The sequence below is a fragment of the Seriola aureovittata genome, chromosome 23 (genome assembly GCF_021018895.1).
Source record: "Seriola aureovittata isolate HTS-2021-v1 ecotype China chromosome 23, ASM2101889v1, whole genome shotgun sequence".
Taxonomy (NCBI): Eukaryota; Metazoa; Chordata; class Actinopteri; order Carangiformes; family Carangidae; genus Seriola; species Seriola aureovittata.
Window position 1 is genome coordinate 18,098,875 of NC_079386.1, and position 20,383 is coordinate 18,119,257.

General features: G+C 39.4%; 3 protein-coding genes across 5 annotated transcripts; 2 read left to right on the forward strand and 1 right to left on the reverse strand.

Annotated features, from left to right (window-relative positions):
• The first annotated feature begins 284 nt into the window (after nucleotides 1-284).
• LOC130164914 (high affinity immunoglobulin gamma Fc receptor I-like) lies at nucleotides 285-1,573 on the forward strand. The gene is made up of 4 exons (XM_056369911.1): nucleotides 285-315; nucleotides 548-607; nucleotides 934-1,176; nucleotides 1,266-1,573. The coding sequence occupies exons 1-4, from the start codon at nucleotides 285-287 to the stop codon at nucleotides 1,532-1,534; spliced, it is 603 nt and encodes a 200-aa protein (XP_056225886.1). The 3' UTR covers nucleotides 1,535-1,573.
• A 5,202-nt stretch (nucleotides 1,574-6,775) lies between these two features.
• Nucleotides 6,776-11,463, reverse strand: LOC130164572 (butyrophilin subfamily 3 member A2-like). Of its 3 annotated transcripts, none has more exons than XM_056369380.1 (6): nucleotides 11,422-11,463; nucleotides 10,406-10,521; nucleotides 9,112-9,447; nucleotides 7,501-7,782; nucleotides 7,294-7,425; nucleotides 6,776-7,066 (listed from the first exon to the last, which is right to left on the reverse strand). In XM_056369380.1, exons 2-6 carry the CDS (start codon nucleotides 10,488-10,490, stop codon nucleotides 6,810-6,812), a joined length of 1,092 nt encoding a protein of 363 aa, XP_056225355.1. In that variant the 5' UTR covers nucleotides 10,491-10,521; nucleotides 11,422-11,463; the 3' UTR covers nucleotides 6,776-6,809. The 3 variants fall into 3 exon arrangements, with proteins under 3 accessions (XP_056225355.1, XP_056225354.1, XP_056225356.1); XM_056369379.1 differs by lacking the exon at nucleotides 11,422-11,463 and adding an exon at nucleotides 11,221-11,397; XM_056369381.1 differs by lacking the exon at nucleotides 11,422-11,463 and adding an exon at nucleotides 10,615-10,759.
• A 1,576-nt stretch (nucleotides 11,464-13,039) lies between these two features.
• On the forward strand, nucleotides 13,040-15,131 carry LOC130164915 (uncharacterized). Its single transcript, XM_056369912.1, has 4 exons — nucleotides 13,040-13,341; nucleotides 13,692-13,952; nucleotides 14,147-14,392; nucleotides 14,947-15,131. Exons 2-4 carry the CDS (start codon nucleotides 13,730-13,732, stop codon nucleotides 15,129-15,131), a joined length of 654 nt encoding a protein of 217 aa, XP_056225887.1. The 5' UTR covers nucleotides 13,040-13,341; nucleotides 13,692-13,729.
• Nucleotides 15,132-20,383: the final 5,252 nt, after the last annotated feature.

Below are 20,383 nucleotides of genomic sequence, written 5' to 3' on the forward strand. Positions count from 1 at the left end.
GAGACACCAAAGTCTGAATCTGGAAATGAGTGTAAAGACGCCATTTTGATCAATCTGCGCCCTCCGTTACATTTTATACTTAGGTGCCAAAATGCTGCTCAGAGAACTACAGCGCAGTCTGAGTAAATTTTACTTATTGTTCCACTGCACATCTGCCTCACAGAGGTTTTTGTAAAACACGAGAAAACTTCGACACCAGCGATGATGTGCACAGGAAGAGGAAGTTGTAAGCTCAGTATATTTAGCCTGAACTCAGTCGAGTGCTCAGTCTGGAGGAAGGTGACATGGAGGTCAGAGCTCTCTGCATCAGACTGTGTGAGTTGTACATTTGTCTTAATTTGGCAATAAAAAGAAAAATGATGTGAACATACAATTTATTCATTTTTAAAAAGTTGAACATGCAAATGTTTATATACCAAGAATATATACCAAATTGTGTCAGGTTGAAGACATTCAATTAAATTAATGTGGGTCATAAAATGAGAAAAGACGTCTCTACAATGATAATAAATGTTTAGTGATTAAATATAAACTCTTTCCTCTCCAGTGTCGACTGCGTCGATGCTGCTGGTCGCACATGTGCAGCGAAGTTATCCTCAGACGTCTGGTAAGCACAAGAGATTTAACCCCAACACCTAATCCTAAAACTGCCAAACAGTACAGGCAGGTCGAGCTAATCCTGCAAAACCCGGATCATAGTTTTATTGCTGAACACCGGAATAACAGGAATTTTACTGTCGAAGGTCAACCTGTCTTTCTTTGTACCTTGGCTTTGCAGCCTTGAATTTTGAAGTATTTCTTTTCATATTACTAATATTAAAAGATAATGCAGATGGACAACAGGATTTTCTAGTAGCAGTAGATCATCTGATTGGTTTGTCGTTGTCTATTTCGTTTGGGAACTGAGTTTTTGTTTTGTTTTTTTTGTCTCAGGTGCAGATTTTCGTATCGTCCCGTCCAGACTGCAGCTCTTTGACCACGAGTCGGTCTCTTTCAGCTGTCAGGGGTTTAATGTCTCAGCCGGATGGAGAGTCAGGAACATCAAGAATAGGACTTCATGTTTGAAGTCCACAGTGACCTGCACCAATAACTATGCCTGGGTGTCAGACAGTGGAGAATACTGGTGTGAAGCTGCAGGAGGAGAGAGAAGCAACACAGTCAACATCACAGTCACTGGTACGTTGATTGTACTTCAGCTCTGAAAGCACAGTAATGTTCCTGTGAGCTGCTCATTCTGCCTGTTAACATGTTGTCATGTTGTTCAGGCGGCTCTGTGATCCTGGAGAGTCCAGTCCTCCCTGTGATGGAGGGAGAATCTGTGTCTCTGCGCTGTAGAACCAGGAAGAACGTCTCCGACCTCACGGCTGATTTCTATAAAGATGGCCTCCTCATTGGGAGCAGCTCTACAGGAAACATCACTATTGAAAGTGTTTCCAGGTCTGATGACGGCCTCTACAAGTGTAACATCTCTGGAGCTGGAGAGTCTCCACAGAGCCGACTGATGGTCACAGGTAAATGTAAAGACTCGTGTTAATGATTTTCATGCCTCCGGTTGTGTGCACCCCCCCATCCTCGTGGACACGATATCTCAGGAACACCTTTAAGGACTTTGTTCAAATTAAGCACAAATGTTCATTTGGATTCAGAAATTAACTGATTGGAAAGGTCAAAGGTCAAGGTCACTGTGACTGCAAAAAACACGCTGTTGGCCAAAACTCAAGAATTCACCTCCTATTGAACTGTAACTCGACTAGTTGGTCGAGGCTTTTAACTGTAATTCTATTTTTATTATATTTTTAACAAGTTCCATATGTGAACTGGCACTCAGACATTTTCTGTACAGGAGATGATGTTCCAACTTAATTTCTACACATAGTAACTAACTACAGTGTAAGAAGGGAAAGTACCACATGATATTTGATATGTTTTTAATTGTGCCGCCACAGCAGCTCTTTGCAGCTGCATGTATAGATGGTTGTGTTAACTATTGTGACCTCCTCCACATGATACTCTGTACAGGTAAGTGAGTCAGTCAGTACAAACTCACGTGATGCATTAAATCAGTGAACTTAAAGAACTTTATTTTAAATTCTAGAGAGGAACCCAGGGAATAATGACTCAGTAAAACAAGGTGAGGAGTCAAACACACCAGACACAGACAGCACAGGTAAGTTTATAGTCACTGATCATAACAACAGACAAAACACAAGGAGAAAATCTAACATGATTAAACTCCTGCAGCCATGCAGCGTTGTTAGACGTTGATATTTGTTGAATGTAGGTTGCAACATCAGGTGACCAAAATTCGACGTCAGCGCTACGTCCAATGCCGAAGTCAATATGAAGTAGAATAGTGACGAAAGCTGAGGTCGACATTTTGTTGGTTTTAAGTTCTTTGTGTGTCTTTTTCAGATGAAGATGAACTCATGCCTCAAACTTTCCCCCCCACTTTCTCTGTTGAAGACAGTCCAAGTTTTCAAGGTTGTGTTTATAGCAAAAATCACTGGAAGAGTTTCTTTGAATTTTGCTGCATTTCCTCATTTCGTTTGGTTCATTTTGCCCCGTGAGGCCTTTTGAGATTGCGATGCACTTGTTTCTACTACTAGTGGAAGCCAAAGCCCCTTTTTCATTAACAGTTGTTTCTTAAAGGGCCAGTTCACCCAAAAGTATTACCAGCATTTTCTCATTTTGCCCAGGTTTGATTGGTTTTAAATGTGTTGTAAAGTAACTAGAATCCAATGTCTCCCAAGTGTCTCATGGCAGCTCCGCCATGATGTGAAATACTGAAAACCCAATGTTTGTTAAACGTGACAATATCAAGTCGCCAACATTGGGTTTCGTCGTCGATCCGATTTTCCGCAGGAAGCCGCAGGTGTTTATATAAATGAAAGAAAAGCAGCAAATCCGTGGAAGAAAACAATGGTTGGCATTTTGACTTTAAGAAAGACTTAATATAGCAAAATATTTGCGGATTTAAACGAAAAATCAATGAATGTATTAATTGTTGAAGGTCCAGTACGAACTAGTGTCAAACATACTGAATCTACAAATAACAGAAGTAAGAATAGGTGTACGAACAACATATAGTTTCAATGAAGAGTTGAAACAAACAACATTAGACTGGAATAACATTTATCAACTACTCATTGACTCTTCCTCTTGTCTTTCCAGCATCTGGTCTTCTTCGTCAGCATCACTACGTCCTGCTGTGGATCCTTGTCACGGTCGTGTTGGTTCTGCAGCTGCTGGTGATTGCACTGCTTTACAGGAAGAAACAACTAGGTACTAAAATTATTCCTAATACCAGCAAAACGGGGTAATAACAGTGGATTAAGTGAAGATTAAAATGTACTGAAATGAGTTTGTATCATTCCGAGAAGAATTTAAATTGTGGTAATTTTATTTTGACTTTAAATCTAGTTAAGACTGAGTTTGTTTGTCTATTCAGTCACGGTTGCCATCACTGTTAAAGCTAACTTCATTTTTATGTTTATCATATCAAATTAGAAACATATATTCATTATTTACTTAATTCATTTACTTGTGTTTCTACTTGCAGAGTGTAAAATGTCACGTGCTCAGTAACATGAAACCATCAGCGCTGGTATAAATGTTGATCATTATGTATCACATGACAGAGAAAACTTCACTTACTGCCACTTTGAAGTTAAACTTGATATATTTCACCTTTATTATAAAAGTAATTATAATTGAAATGGTCAGATTTACCATGTATTTTGAAGAAAAAGTCCCAAAACTTCGCCTAAATATTTGATCTGTGTACGTACTGTATGTGTTCCTTCTTATCGCCCTTAAATCAAGTTAAAATTATTCTATACAGTCCTTCTGCTGAAATACGGATGATAAGAAACATTTTCTTTGTCCTTTCAGTTTTACTGGAGGTCCAGCTGAGTGACCCAAACAAGGACATATACGCTGCCGTCCATAAAGAGAAGAAAAAGATGTGTAAAAAAGGTAAGAGGACAAGGAGAGGACCCATAATTCACTTTGCTACTCAAGGCTTTTATTTGCAAGTTGACCAGCGGCAGACGCAGGTCACACTCCAGGTCTGAGAACCACGGTGTAAGAAGAGTCTCATCAGCTGCTGTTTTATTTTAGACTCTGCAGACGCTGCTGATGGTTCGAGCGTCTGTCTGGAGACAGACCACAGCACAAAACCACAGACAGAAAAAGGTAAGAGGCCCCTCGACCTGCTTCATTCTCACGTTCGATGAAAACCAACTTGTATTAATATCGTGCTGCATTTTGAGGTGAATATCGATGTGACCGTTCTTTGTGTCTCTTTTTCAGATGAAGTTGAACTCATGCCTTTTCCCTCCACTTTCACTGTCGATGAGAGTCCACCGGCTCTTCAAGATGGTAACTGTTATCTTAATGCGTTAAATTTCTCAAGGTTGTGTCTATACCGAACATTACTGGATTACATGAGCATGTTAACAATGCTTTGCACAATGTTGACAGAACAAATACCTAAAATGACGTGTATTTATTCTTTCCAACAGTAGAATATCTTATTCTACCTCCACAAACCTTTTAGAGACGAGGTGAAGGCATTCACAAACCTCTCTCTCTCTCTCTCTCTCTCTCTCTCTCTCCTCTCTCTCTCTCTCTCTCTCTCTCTCTCTGTTGTTGTTTTGCCTAAACTTGGTCAGATCCGAGAGTCTGATTTACCTTGCATCTGAGCTGCCTGTGATCATTTTCATATTTTTGGTTTCCATCATGAACATTTCTATCAACAGACATTAAACAATTGTGTTTGTTTCCAAAACAGAAGCTGTGACTGAAGTTCCTGCTGCTCCTACAGATCCACCTCCAACAGATGAGGAGGCCATGTATTCTTCCATCCAATAGGTACGACAACCAAATCAGTTGGTCGAAATCTGATTAATCATCTCAACATCAAGAACGAAAGAGAACAGGGAAGGAAGAGAAGTTAAAATGTGGACCAAAACTTGAACTTAAAATGATATTAAGACGGAAGCGTGTTATTTTTAGCCTCAATGTAGTTATTCTGTAAAAACATTTCGGTGAGGCAGTATTTTCTGTGTCTTACAGATCACTGAGAACAGAGACGCCTGAATGAAGAAGATGGAAAACTGTTGAACTTTTCTTTACTACATTTGTTTTTACATTTTAGTATTTACAATGGTATTTTATGTCCGTAATTTTAACAGGAGTTTGACTGAATATTGAATCCACTGCTCAACAGTCAGTCGTACACTTATGTTTTACAGCATCATCCAATATCTACAGAAGCCCTGAGAGGAAAAACGTCAGAACAACATACAAACTAAAACCTCACAAAACAGACAAATCTTACCTCTCAGTTCTTCCATAGATGACACATCCAGGCAGGTAAAATATCTGTTTGAATTTGACTTGTTGACTTTTCTGTTGCAGTCGTTTCAAAAACAAACAGCGAAAGAAACAGAGATTTGCTGAATTTGAGTTTTTTGGATGAATGTAGTGAAAACAATGTAAAGACACAAAAAAAAAAACTGTCACTTCAAATGTTTTTACTTGGTCTGTTGACGTCCTGTTTATGTCAAAATAAAAGTATGTTTGCTTTGGCACATTTTCATGTAAACATTTACATTTTGAAAACTGTGCAGATGATGGTATCTTTGATCTGTTTTTGTCCATTTAGAAATAACTGGTTAAACAAGTAACGTCCAACTGTTTAGACTCACAGCATCAGTGTTTATTACGGAGACATGTCAGTTCATTATAGTTTTACTAGATAAACTAGAAATCTCCTCAAACACATGTAATGAACACAGATAAGAAGCTCTCCACCAGCAGGGGGCGTTATTGACTATTGAACATGGTGGACGTTTGACACAGGGATGTTGTATAAAAAAGAGCAGAGCACAAATCCAGCATTGCACACAGGAAAAATTTAATTTATAGAATCAAAAGAAAAATACAAAAGTCATCCATTTTTACCATTTATTAAATGCAAATAACTTTATATACAAAAACATTAAAACAATTAAATTTCAGTCAGGGTGCATTCCTTCTTCAGTCTCACCAGAACAATGCCCCGCCACTTTTATTCTCCAAGTGATGAAATAAAATATCCACGCTTCACACAATCTAGTTCAAATCTATTGACAACTGAAGATCTAATGAAAACAAATGAAATGTGAGGTGTATTGATTGATTTCCAAACATTAATCGTTCATTAAAAAACACACAAACAGAATACATTCAACATTTAACGATGGCTGTAGCTGCCGGTCGCCTCTGAGCTGCCCAGTGAATTAAATCCTTTCATTCATCATTCACTCTCTGACACTTTCTTTATCTGTGATGCTTTATTCAGAAACATGACACAGTCTGTCTGTTACACTTGGAAATGAAAGCTAGCGTTGCTATGTTTTCAAAGCCTAGCCTGTTAGCTTAGCTTCTCCTCTGTATGGATGTTTCCAATGTGGCTTCATTTACGCGACACGAGTCGATAAATTAAATCAATGAAAAACAGAAACTTACATGTCTTCATTTACCTGCTGCTTAATGCTACGCTAACTACGACCTGCTACATCCATGGTATCAGCAAAACTTCATAAAGCTAGTCAAACATCTGATCATGTGATCATGGTCGACTGATCTACATAAACGTGCCACCAGGGAACAGTGGTTACATCACATTCAAAACAATAACAATAAAACCAAAAGGAGGAAATATTCCTGTGACCGCCTCGCCCACCACCCTACCCCCACCCCCCCACCCCCCACCCCCCACCCCCCCAGCACCACCTGGCCCAGGCCCCAAATGTCCCAAGATCCTAACAACACCTCTGGAGGTTACCTTTCCCTCTGCCATTAGCTGCTCTACCTTTCTTTCCTCCTCGACAGGAAACAGTGTCCCCTGCACGGCTGTAATTTTCACTTCCACCTCCCCCATGTTCAGATTCAGTGTTTTCTGTCCTGAGTTTCTCCGTCACTCCTGCTTCAGCCAGAGGCTGGACTTCAGCACCGTCAGAACCAGACTGCTGCTTATTTTGTCCTGTTTCATCATTGGATCCTCGGTTTCCACTGGTTTCTGTGTGCAACAGAAACAGTAAAATATCTGTGAGTCACATGTGATCTTGCAAGATTATGGAGATTCAAGAGTCTCCAAATTTTAAATTTAAATCACATTTCTGTACTGTATTGATACAAAGATATCAATAAAAACATCTTGAAAACCTCAGAGGGTTAACATCATGTTAACATCACAAAACAGATGGGTTAAATGGCTGTATATCAGAAAAGTGTAATTATGCATACTGATTTTATTTTTTCTCCTTTTCCGAAAAACGATGGCAACTGCGATAATAGAAATGATGATGATGATGCCAGCAACCGAACCAATGATAGAAGCAGGTGAACTGGAGGTGGACTGCGTCATAAAGAAATCATCTGAAATGATAAGAGACAAAACAAAATATAAATTTTTACATAAAAGCATTTTCTAAATGTAGAAACCACGTTTACCTGGAACATGAATCTGTGTCTCTCTGGTCTGGTTGATGATCTTCTGTTGGACTCTACAGGTGAAGTTGTTGCTGTGTCTCTTCTCCACAGTCACTCTGCTGCTGACAGTATAGAGGTCATCAGGACCTCTGACTGTCTCTGTAGGTCCAGCAGAGAGCAGCTTCCCCTCACCGTCCAGCCACAACAGCTCAGGCTCTGGATACCAGCCTTTAGACTCACACTGCAACACCACTCCACTGAAGGTGGAGTTGGTTGCCTTGACGACGGGTGAGGAGACAGAACCTGTTGGTGGGAAACGGGAGAAATGTACAGTTGGTTCAGATTAAATCCTCACAAATAATTACCAGTAAACCTGTGCAGATGTGTTGTAGATGCATTTTTATTCCTCTGCGACACTCAGAGCCATATGGTTTTTGGGTTGTCTCATGGACACGATATCTCAGAAACACCTTGACAGAACTTCTTCAAGTTTGGCCCAAACATTCACAACAACTCAAGGATGAACTGATTCAATTTTGGGGGTCAAAGTTCATTGTCATGGTGACCTGACAATACGTTGATTTCGCCTTGTGAATGCAATATCTCCAGAACTCTTCAAGGGAATCTCTTCAAATTTGGTACAAACTTTCACTTGGACTCAAGGACGAATTAGTCTTTGGTGATCAAAGGTCAAAGGTCAGAGTGACCTCAAACTCTGCAAATTGACCACCAGAGTGAGAAAGTGACAGAGTTGTGGCACCTCCATTATATCTGGTAGAGTTGTCTGTCAAAGTGAAAAAAATCACTGCAGTAAAGTGGGCGGCCATTTCTTCTTCAATATACAGTAGCTCTGTTCAGGCTATCAGATCAGTATATTTGTTTTCACTTTATTTTTAAAAGATGAAACTGTAATCAGCAGCAGTCTTTATTTTATGAATTAACAATAAAGATTACAGCATCTTAGCATTATGTTTCCCAGCATGTTGACACTATGATACAGTATGTTAATAACATGTTATTTCAGCAGGAACTTTGAATTAGCTTCTACTGTCGTGTCTACTCTCTTCCTCTTTTTCTTCATTGTGTTTTACAGCAGTGTGGATACGCTACATGCTTGTGTTCACAGTCTCTGCATCTGGCACCAATGATTCATTTATTACTGTCATACAGCCCACAGCCCTGGGCGGCTATTACCACAACGTTTCTATCACTCATGCATAACGTCTGTTACAGGAAGAGCTGGAAATATGAACTCAGCAAAGGGAATGCAAACTTCTGAAGAAGAAACAAAACTATGGCAGAGAGGGAGTCATTAACGGTCACTTCACAGAAATGATAAACAGTTTGTTTGCTCTTTTCTCTTGTGGTATCTAGTCATGCAGGTAGTTTGGCTTTTAATTCTCCAGGTGTAGAGATATTGATCTGTGAGATTTGTATCTTAAGTACATGGAGGTAGATGGTAGATGCTACATGCTTTATATTTTATGACTCTAGATAAAAAAGAAATTAATCTGAAACTAGTCTGAGTTGCGAAGCCAGACAACCACTAGAAGGTGAGTCTAGTTTGAAAATGGTGTTGCATTTAAAAAGTTAGGTCACTAACATCCTCAGATTACTGACAGACTGACTCACCAACAACAAGTTGGACAAAAGCGTCTTTGTGCACTGCAGGAATGTAACATCTGTATTTTCCTTCATCAGACAGTTTCACACTGAAGATTTTCATGGAGACGTTTCCTTGTTCCAGTTCATCCACAAACAGTCGTGTTCGGAAATTATAAGAAGGATTTTGAGTCTGATACTCCAGTCGTCCATCTTGGTGGACATGGATGTACTTTGGGTGCAAACCAGGTTTAATCCACTCCACAGTCCCCGCACTGATGGCAGGTTCAAGGCAGCAAGGTAGGATGACATCATCACCAGTCAAGGCTACTATTGGTTGGTGTGAGCAAATCAGATCTGAATGTCCTACAAGGTGAAATACATGACAAAAATGAACATGATGCATAAAATTGTATTTGCATGAGTAGAGAAAATTGAATTTTCTCAGTTGCATACCAAATAAAAAATGTAAAAGAATATAATAAAAAATCAAAATATAAATAATGGTTTTGGATGTTTTGAAAATAAATTCTCTTTAGAATATTAAAAATGTTGAAAAATGTTGCTACCGGCCAGACCACACATATACTTGTTTCCTATCTCGGTCTGATTCAATCCTGAAGGTTCGATCATTATTATTTAAATAAAAATAAAAAGTGAAAGGATTATTTGGCTTCCATATTGTTATGGGGTTGGTTGTGGGCCACCAGCATTTTGAGATTTTTAAAAGGGTTGAGTTGGAAAAGGTTGGGAACCTGACATACCACATGACAGAGAAGTAAATACACCTTGGCTCCGATGGTTCGTTATCATCAAGGGAAGTGTTGAGTGTTGTAACTGCCAAGAATTATCTCTGTTCTATCTCTGAATTATCTGTTTTCCCGTGAGAACTGAAAACAAAACTTCTGCTTTCCTGCCAGCTTGCTTTTGTCTTCTCTAATGCATCACATTACGTGGAACCATACAGGTTAGATAAATTATATCTATATCATCCCTGGAGGCTTTTATCCGCTTATATTTACTGCAGCCAAATGATCCGTCTGTTTAAACAAGGGTCGTCTTGGTTACCAGGGTTATTATCTCACTGACTGTTGTGTAGCAACAGTCATGGAAAGTCCCTGTTACTTCACTGACCCTCTGATCTGAGGGAAATTAACAGTTGATGAAAAGCTGAAAATAGATGACTGAAAACAAAATATATTAAATATGTAGTTTTTCTTCAATTCTCCAAGCACTTTATAGACTGCGTTTAAAGTATTATTGAGAGTATTAGTAATAGTATTTTGATGTAAACTGTGATCGAGCTATAACTTTATAAATGTACCTGCAGAGAAGTGAAGGATCAGGACGATGGGAACAGTCTGAAGAACCAAAGCAATGAAGGCAACGAGCCTCGGTTTAAACTCCATGCTTCAGGTGAAACATCTTCAAGTCTGGAAACTGAAAAACGAAACATCAGTAAAATCTCATAACATAAAATCATCACTGAGCAAGAAAAAAAGACAAGAAATATAACAACATAAAGCCAAATACCCCTTTCTCTCACAGCTTCTCTTACTCTGAGCCTTTCATGGACTGGTTCAAACATTTGCATTTGCTTTAGGGAACAGTAAAAACAATGGTGTTGGGTTAGCTTAGCTTTGCAGCAGGTTTGTCCTGTTCATCAGCAGGATGCAGCAGGATGTCTTTTGTGTGTGTGTGAATCGCTCTGATGGAAAGATAAGCGAGTCTTGAATTGAATCAGCTTCTTCAAACCTGCATAATGTTTATCTGATTATAGTAGTTCTCAGCAGTTTTCCTTGTTCACACATAATAAAACATAGATCATCATCTCCTGCTCTGTGTGAGCGGCGGCAGGACGAGCCTCGCTGCAGGATCCCTGACTCATCTGATATCCACAGCTGATAGATTCTTATCTGCCCTCAGAGAAACTTGTCATGTAAAAGATAAAAATTAGAATTGTGTTTCCCAACGGCTTCAAACTGAAGCTGAGACACTTTAATGTCAGATCCACGGCTCTTTGTTGACTCTGCTGCTCAGCCTGGTGTCAGACAAGTAGGAAACAGTTCATTCATTTGCCTACATCCTAAAAATATTTGCATTTGTTTTGCATAGATTACTCATCACCCTCCTACACACCTCTCTGACTGTTGTATCTCGATCAAACAAGAAGCGCTGTTGTGTTCATCGGTGAACTTTAAACCACCATTAAAGTCCTTTCCCATGAATTGATTAATTCCAATTAACTTCTGAAAATAGTCAGAGTCTGTTAGCCATTCAAAAAACATTTTAAAAGTTCAGATATCAAATATAAAAATCGTTTCTTGCCTCTACACTCACCTTTTCTTTCTCTGAGGTCTGGATGACAAGCATCAGCCGTTAGCATCAGTCTCACTATCCTCTGACTCCTCCCCATTACCCAGGCCCCTCCCCATTGCTGCCTCCTGATTGGATGGGATGAATGAGTGGGTGGTCACTTCTTTCAGACTGCTCAGCCCTGGGATTCACACAGCAACAGCAAAAGTGACATGTTGAAATATCTGCTGTGAAAAAGCCATGTGTTAAAAACCTATCAGTCATGTTAAGATTAACGGTTCTTTTCAAATGTCTTTATATCAGAAATCTGGTTTTTCTTTCACGTGATGGTCTGAAACCAACACGGATGCGTCCTCACTACACCTTTTGCAACTTCTTTATAAAATTGTGTGTTTTGTTGAAATGTATAGCACCTGTGGCCAGATTTCAGCCGGCCACCACAATGGGTCACACTATTGAAATGGTTTCATAAATAAAATCCTTATTCTTTGACGTATGTGATAATCCACCGTCACAGGTTCCTCTTATTGGAACGACAGTCAAAATAAATGAAACTTTGTTCTTCTTCTTAAAAACAAGGTTTATTTTCACGTAAACAAGGTTTATTGACCATAAAAATCCAAAAGACAGTGTAAAAGTCACGGTAATGAACCCTCCAACTGAGTTTAAACCTCATACACAGCGCTGTTGATGCATCAACACCAAAATAACTCGTACAGGAAGAGGGTCTAACCTACATTATATTCATCTGCTGCTGTGTGATGCTCAGACAGTCAGACAGCAGCAAGACGACATGGAGGCCACAGCTCTCTGCTTCACCCTGAGTGAGTTCTGAGTCCGCCGCTGCTTCAGGTTGCTCTTTCTATATTTCAGAATTTTCTAACATCTAACAACATCTCAATATCTTTATATCTGTCATTACGTGACAATAAATGTATGATATAGTTTTCTATTGAACTTACATTTGCATATTGAATGATCTGCAGAGTGTCTGATGTGTCCAGTGTTGAATGTGCTGGTGCTGCAGGCTGCGTATGGAAACCGCAGTCATGCTCTGAGAGCAGGTGAGTCGCAGACACTTAATGATTTACCTGCAGACTTAAATATAATATGCATGTTGTTTAACTTGTCTTGAGTAATAGATTACTTTTCACCGTCCGTCTTCTGTGCATCTCCCTCAAACAAGATCAGCTGTTTGATCCATGTGAACTTAAAGAACAGAGCAGAACTGCGTCTAATGAACGACATAAGTTGGTTCTAACAGCGAGACCTAGAGTCTTTTATTCAGGGCAAGTAGTTCAAAATATATATGGAAAATATAGTTTCCAAAAAACCCATTAATATTGACTTGGGTGTAAATGGAAAGTTTGTTATTGGAAAATACTGATGTGTCTGTAATATATAATATACTGCAGAGTGCTTTACAGAGAACATACTGGGAAATATTGGGAAATTAATAAGAAATTGCAAACTAATAAAATAAAGCATTCTACCAACAAATGTTTAATTTAATTTAAATCTCCTCAATCTGACAGATATTCACACAATCAGTTCCATGTTTGTTTCATGCTCCTTCCAGATGAAAACATTTGGTCCTAAAGTCTTAGACACCAAATTCTTCGATGAATGCCTCTTGTTTTTTTCTAATATTTGTGATCTGATGTTCTCCGTTAATCTCAGATGCAGCTTTTCCAAACATCTTTCCGTCCAGACTGCAGTTCTTTGAGTACGAGTCCGTCTCCTTCACCTGCGAGCAGTCCGGTGGCTCGTCTCCATGGCGATGGCTGAGGAACAAGGTGGAAATCATCCAAACGTGCACCAACGGCACGGTGCCGCCGGCGGTGAACTGCACCATCAACAATGTCTTTGAGCGAGACAGTGGAGAATACTGGTGCGAGGCCGGAGGAGGAGAGAGGAGCAGCAGTGTCAACATCTCCGTCACGAGTGTGTTTATACAAAATGACTCACAAAAAGCCAGAATTCAAAGATTTAAGTCAGAATTCTATTAAAACAAATTAAAAAAAAAAATCATATATGTGAAATATATATATACATATGAAGTAAAACATATGTGTACATATATGTAAAAATTATATATAAAATCTATTAGAAACTGGAATAATCTTTGATTTGCATACTTTATATTTCTAGTAGTGTATTTTTTTTATGTTACCTGCCTTGGGACTACATGGATGTGAATTAGCATCTTTTAGCATCTTCTATCATATATATATAAATATATATATACATATGAAAACATAAGTAAATAAGTAAATAAAAAATATATGTTTCAGCTGGCTCTGTGATCCTGGAGAGTCCTGCTCTTCCTGTGATGGAGGGAGACAACGTGACTCTGCGCTGCAGACTCAAGATGAATGCCGCCAACCTCCCAGCTGAGTTCTCTAAAGATGGCCGCCACATTCAGAATGGATCTGAAGGAACCATGAGCATCCACAGCGTCTCCGGCTCTGATGAAGGACTCTACAGGTGCAGCATGGATGGAGCTGGAGAGTCACCACAGAGCTGGCTGACGGTGATGCAGAACGATTTTGAAGGTATTCAGCTTCTTTTCTAATACTTTCTATAGATTAATGAACAGTTATGTCGGGTCACATTTGCAGGTAAAGTCAACCACTTACTCTTTAACAACATCCTGTCACAATCATTTCTCTACAAGCCACTGAATCATCTTCGTCTCTTTAAAACTTTTATGTATATTAAACAAGAACGTCATGACGCACATGTTCAGGTGGCTCTGTGATCCTGGAGATTCCCGCTCTTCCTGTGACCGAGGGCGATGCTGTGACTCTGAGCTGTAGAAACAAATCGTCGTCCGCCGACGTCCCGGCCGTCTTCTCCAAAGACGGCCTCTTCATCGGGACCAGCGCCACCGGAAACATGAGCATCGACTACGTCTACAGGTCTCACGAAGGACTCTACAGGTGCAGCATCCCTGGAGCTGGAGAGTCAGCAGGAAGCTGGCTGACTGTCAGAGGTGAGACACAAGCATTTTTCAAAATAAAAGCCCTGAGTTTGGTAATTTGGCATAAAGTCAATTCATAACAAGTAAAGTTACCTGACTGTAACTCAGTTGCAGCCGAATTATTCACTGAGTTTGTGAAATGTTTATGACACAGGAAAGACGTTTGAAACATTTATTTTATTATGGAATAAAATAAGCCGGCGGCGGCGTTATGTTTTCACGTTGTCTCTCCGTCCGTCCCGTTCTCGTGAACACGACATCTCAGTAAATGTCAAAAGTCTATAAAAGGATAAAATGAACTGATGACATTTTATATCCAAAAGGTCAAAGGTCAACTTCACAGGAAGGGGAGACTGTGACCATATTTCCTGCAACTTGGCTGCGAGGCGGTGATTCTAGTAAATTCTAATAAGATTGAATAAAGGTCTTAGATTTTCATGCGGTGCGTTGCTTTAACATTCTCTGTCGCGGCTTCTGTTTTGTGTTTGGTCATTTTCAAAAGACGAAATAACATCACAACTCGACAGTCGTCCTGTCACAGCAGATTGTTTCTGTCGTCTTTGCAGCGCTCCACAGAGACGCCTGGATCTTCTCAGAACACTTCCTCCATATCCTTCTCCTCGTACGGACGGTGGTCACCGTGGTGATGGTGGCTCTGCTGCTGCTGCTGGTGGCGCTACTGCACTGTGGGAAACTCGGAGGTTCACAGAAAAAACTCCAGTCACGAGACGAGATAAAATATCACGACTAAAACTCATGAAAGACTTGAAGGATTTTTGAAATTTCATCTAAATGTGTGTGTTTGAGCGCAGCACAGCGTCATTCAAGGCTTGAGGTTTTTGTGCTGGTTGTCGTCACGCTGCTGAAAAACCACCGAGGGAGCCGAGAGACGTGAGACCTATTTCAAAAGACGTGCATGAGCTCTGACGCTAAGTCTTCTTCAGGGTTTTATTTAGATGCTACAGACGCAGTTTATAATTTAAGTCTCTCACACATTTAATCACATGGGAAACAACAGACAGGACGACGTCAAGGGGCTCGTGACAACATGCTCTTACAGTTTTATAGAGAAACAGAACAAACGTTTCCTTTTTTTACTTTCTTTAGTCTGTGGCAATAAGTCTGAAAAACATGTTCTGTTCAAGCTGTGTCGTTCTTCGTGTGTTGGACTGTGATGATCATGTTTTCTCCACCTGATCGTTCATATGATCAATACTGTTGTATGATACATGTTTGAGTTAAAGTTTCTCCAGTCATGTTTTGAACTGTGTAAAAATCCTCTGCTGTGATTCATATTTAGTTGAACATTGTTTCACACATAGAAACTGGGCCTGACGCTCGCCTCTTCTTACTTCCTGATTGATGAACCTGGATCAGGCCTTGTGCCCCGCCCACCACCTGCTTCCTCCAGGTGGACAGGTGAAAGAGCAGAGTATCAAGATTCAGACTTGTTGAGACAAGAACCAGGGACTAGCCGACGGATCAGAAAGGTTAGCATAGTTAGCATCTGTTATTTGTTTATGCTGTGTGTTAGCTTGTAACTGGCAGTGGCTTATGCAGTGTTAGCAGTTGTGCTAATGCTAACTCTCACTCTCTGTACTGACAAGGTTTCAGGTTTATTTCCGATCTTCTCTTTCTTAAATGAGCTGCTTTGGGTCTGTTTTCCATACTCACAATCTGCGTCCATATTGTTACTCATTCATTTTAAATAAAAAAAGTTTTTTTATTGCACATAAAGTCAAAATAATCATCTAAGAGCCTCTTTTTTCTCATTTCATTTTCAGCGCAACCCAAATATTTCTATTGATACTGTTTTATTTCCTCATATTTAAACGCATTTTAATGAGCATATTGATTCTCTTGTGCAAACCAGCTGTGGATTCAAGTGACACTATGACTTGTCATCTAGCACCACCAGCAGGACAAACTTCACCTGTGCCATAAGAAACACTTATTAAAACATTTAAAACACTTTATAAATCATAAATAAAAAAGTTAAAAGTTTTCATGCATGGTAAAAGGAGCCTTATTGTAATTCATTAATAAATGATGATGGGTTTTACACTTTACATTAAGGCTCCTTTTTACCAGTTATAAATGTTAGTAACTCATTAGATTAATGAGGAGGAAGCTTTAACTTACCTGCATCAGCGTATGAAAAATCTGTTATAGCTTGTTTATAATTGTCATAATTGTCTAATTAATTTTAAACATGTCTATCCTCACATTCTGGGAAAGAGTCTCAGACTTTACTGTTTATAATATCAACATATACTGTGTGGGATAAATATATATATTTATGTAACATATGTCTACAATATGAGCACACATACATAAATGTATCTGTATATATGCCAGTATTTGATATTGTTCCAGTTTCTAATAGGTGTCATATAAAACAAAAATCGATGTCATATATTCCATCCTCGTGAGCAGTGACAGAGAGTTTCGGGCACTGCAGCTTTCGTTAATCTACCAGTATCTGCTGGATATGAGTTTGTCACACACACACACACACACACACACACACACACACACACAGCTGATAAACAAGCCTCTGATTAACTTTACAACCAACTGAACGACTCACTTCCAGTCATCGTGGGACTTGTAAAGGTTCCTCGTCCCCACAGGGTGACACTCAAAGCTAATGCTAAGCTAAGATTTGAGAGGGTGTGTTACCTGTGACTGGAAGCAGCCAGCAGGTGGCAGCAGAGGAGCTTCAACAGCTGATCACATAATGAACTCCCTGCAGGTCGTCAGGTGAAGCCTTCCTAACATGAGTCCACTGTAAATGATTCAGTCTGAGTGAACTTTGACCTGTGGGAGCAGCATAGAAGGAGAACAGGGCGATGATAGAGGGTAAATGCATTTTGTCCTTATTTTAGTATTTGATAAGGAGCTGTAAACAGTTAATGTCCCCACCCTGCCCACACGAAGCGAGAAGCAACTTCACATGAGCAAATATGGTCTCACTGCAGAGCATCAGCTCTTTATCTCTGTAACACACACAACAAACACTGAATACTGACACGTAAAGGTTCCTCGTCCCCACAGAGACACTCAAAGCTAATGCTAAGCTAAGATTTGAGATGGTTCACTGTCACATCAACAACCAGGAAGCACCTGCACCAAATCTCACCTGAGTCTGGACTCTAGTTATTGATTACCATCAGCTGTTTCATCTGCATGTACATGAGAAGGATGGCTGTGCTATAGGTAACTTTGAGCAGGAGCGTGGGTCACATGACCGACCTGTTGCCTTGGTTACATCTGATCCAGAAGCAGAAGTTTTTAAAAGAAACCGACCATGAATCCAGCAAATTAATAAAAACTGTTTATTTTATTCTTTGACAAAAACGTCCCAATGGAAAAAGCCACAGTAACATGTACATCTGTATTGTTTACCGTGTACAATGATGATAACGTTTATTATAAACAAAAAACATCATGTCATTTTACATCTGTGTGTATCTCATTGTGCAGATGTTTAATGAGCATATTGATTCTCTTGTGCAAACCAGCTGTGGATTCTAGTGACACTATGACTTGTCATCTAGCACCACCAGCAGGACAAACTTCACCTGTGCCATAAGAAACACTTATTAAAACATTTAAAACACTTTATAAATCATAAGTAAAAAAGTTATAACAAGTTTTCATGCATGGTAAAAGGAGCCTTATTGTAATTCATTAATAAATGATGATGGGTTTTACACTTTACATTAAGGCTCCTTTTTACCAGTTATAAATGTTAGTAACTCATTAGATTAATGAGGAGGAAGCTTTAACTTACCTGCATCAGTGTATGAAAAATCTGTTATAGCTTGTTTATAATTGTCATAATTGTCTAATTAATTTTAAACATGTCTATCCTCACATTCTGGGAAAGAGTCTCAGACTTTACTGTTTATAATATCAACATATACTGTGTGGGATAAATATATATATTTATGTAACATGTCTACAATATGAGCACACATACATAAATGTATCTGTATATATGCCAGTATTTGATATTGTTCCAGTTTCTAATAGGTGTCATATAAAACAAAAATCGATGTCATATATTCCATCCTCGTGAGCAGTGACAGAGAGTTTCGGGCACTGCAGCTTTCGTTAATCTACCAGTATCTGCTGGATATGAGTCAGTTCGTTGTTCGTTCATGGGGTTTCTGTCACACACAGAGCAAATAGTCCAAGGTTCAAAAATGTATCTCAGCAGTGACGTCACTGAGAGACGCTGTATCAGTCTGTTTCATCCTCAAACTTTTTGTTTATTTCCCAGGTGAGAAAGGATCCATTCAGATCTACTGTATAATAATTGTCAGTTCAATCAAACAACGACTGTTTAGAAATGTACTTTTCGGAGGTTCGCAAAATGTATTAACTTCTGTGACAGTACAGAAACAATTAACCGTCTCTCAGGTTGAATGTAAAATGTGAACAGCTCACCGTCAGAGGAAGACACGAGGACACAGAGGGACAGAAAAGTCCCGCCGAGTGACGCCGGTGTTAAAGAAGTAAAGAAAATACAAGAAAAGAGTGTTTATAAGCAAGTCTAGATGAACGTTTTTACTAAATTTGAAGAAGTTCCATCAAGGCGTCACTGTAATGAGATGGACGGACGACCCGAAAACAATAAGCCTCCTACTCTGAATGGCGCTGGTGTGGAGGCATATTAAAACACTGCAAACCATAATAACGAAGGAAAACCTCAACACAGGAAGTTGCACATATTTGTTTGAATTGTTCTGGAGGTGATTTGAAGTTTCGATCTTCATCTCTTCATGAGTTCTGCTCATTCCTTTGACCAGAACTTCAAAAATCAGCTCTGAAGCTTCTGCTGCAATAATTATCTCACTGGTCACATCCTTCAGTTTTCTTTCACTACAATAAACTCAGAACAACTTCTCCTCAGTTTGAGCTCAGGATAATACAATAAAAGTCCCATTTAGTTTCAGCCAAGCCTCTGAATCAGACAGTGACACATCACTAGCAAAGATGGTGGATGATGATTGATGGACGAACATACAGAGAGAGAGAGCAGCACGGCATGTCTCTCGCTCAAAGTGTTGCGGAGTTATGACGCCTTAAAGACGACGTGATATCTGGGAGGTTGTACGCTGCTGTGGGCCTCAGAGGGTTTATTTGGTGGCTTTAACTGGAACAGTCAGTTCTCAGCATGTGTCAGTCAGTTTTGTGCTGATGTGACAAACACGTTTTTGACCAATATAAATAGCAGATGGGGGGGTGGTCTCTCTACGTGATGAGCTGTCAGTAGTAGTGAGTTAATGTCGCCTGAACTGCAGAGATAAACCGCACAGGAAGAGATGGCTTTCACAGCCGCGCTTCACATCGATGCTCAGACAGTCAGCAGCAAGGCGTCATGGAGGTTACGGCTCTCTGTAACCACCTGTGTGAGTACTGACTCAATTTCATATTCTTATACCGTACATCAGAAAAGTGTATGCAACACTTTAAAGGATACTTTACATTTGGAAATGGTTAAAAGTGATACATCAGAACAGCAGCAGGTACAAGAAGCAACACCATCAACATCACTGTCTCTAGCATGTTTTAAGATGCTGTTTACGTCATTATTGATTTTACAAAATAAGAGCACACATGACAAATGGATAAATAAATAAATGCAGAAATAATCAATTCCTTTATTCATGCATTTCTACATGCAGAAACACTTTTGAGTGATTGCAAAATAATGTTACACGTATCTTTAAGAAACCCCTCGCTGAATTATCAAACTCAAAAAACTGAATCATTGTGTTACATTCATACTAATTAACATCAGAGTTGAACTTGTATTGCATGAACTGAGACGCTCTACAACTTCCATCAACATCCCAGAATATTTTAACTCCATCTGCCAAATGTCTTTAACATACATTACGTTTACGCTGCTGCATAATGGATCATAATGTTCAGAAAAACTAGTGACTTCACATGAATTCACCTATAAAAGTTTGATTGGCTGATACACGG

What these genes read in the sequence shown, in the direction of transcription:
- LOC130164914 (XM_056369911.1), top strand. Translation starts at nt 285, where the DNA reads ATGGAGGTCAGAGCTCTCTGCATCAGACTGT. An exon ending in AGCTCTCTGCATCAGACTGT is followed by an intron (nt 316 to 547) that starts GTGAGTTGTACA and finishes TTTCCTCTCCAG; the next exon opens with TGTCGACTGCGTCGATGCTG. An exon ending in AAGTTATCCTCAGACGTCTG is followed by an intron (nt 608 to 933) that starts GTAAGCACAAGA and finishes TTTTTGTCTCAG; the next exon opens with GTGCAGATTTTCGTATCGTC.
- LOC130164572 (XM_056369380.1), bottom strand. Translation starts at nt 10,490, where the DNA reads ATGGAGTTTAAACCGAGGCTCGTTGCCTTCATTGCTTTGGTTCTTCAG. An exon ending in GACACAGATTCATGTTCCAG is followed by an intron (nt 7,426 to 7,500) that starts GTAAACGTGGTT and finishes TTATCATTTCAG; the next exon opens with ATGATTTCTTTATGACGCAG. An exon ending in AAGGAGAAAAAATAAAATCA is followed by an intron (nt 7,067 to 7,293) that starts GTATGCATAATT and finishes TGTTGCACACAG; the next exon opens with AAACCAGTGGAAACCGAGGA.
- LOC130164915 (XM_056369912.1), top strand. Translation starts at nt 13,730, where the DNA reads ATGGAGGGAGACAACGTGACTCTGCGCTGCAGACTCAAGATGAATGCC. An exon ending in GATGCAGAACGATTTTGAAG is followed by an intron (nt 13,953 to 14,146) that starts GTATTCAGCTTC and finishes GCACATGTTCAG; the next exon opens with GTGGCTCTGTGATCCTGGAG. An exon ending in AAGCTGGCTGACTGTCAGAG is followed by an intron (nt 14,393 to 14,946) that starts GTGAGACACAAG and finishes TCGTCTTTGCAG; the next exon opens with CGCTCCACAGAGACGCCTGG.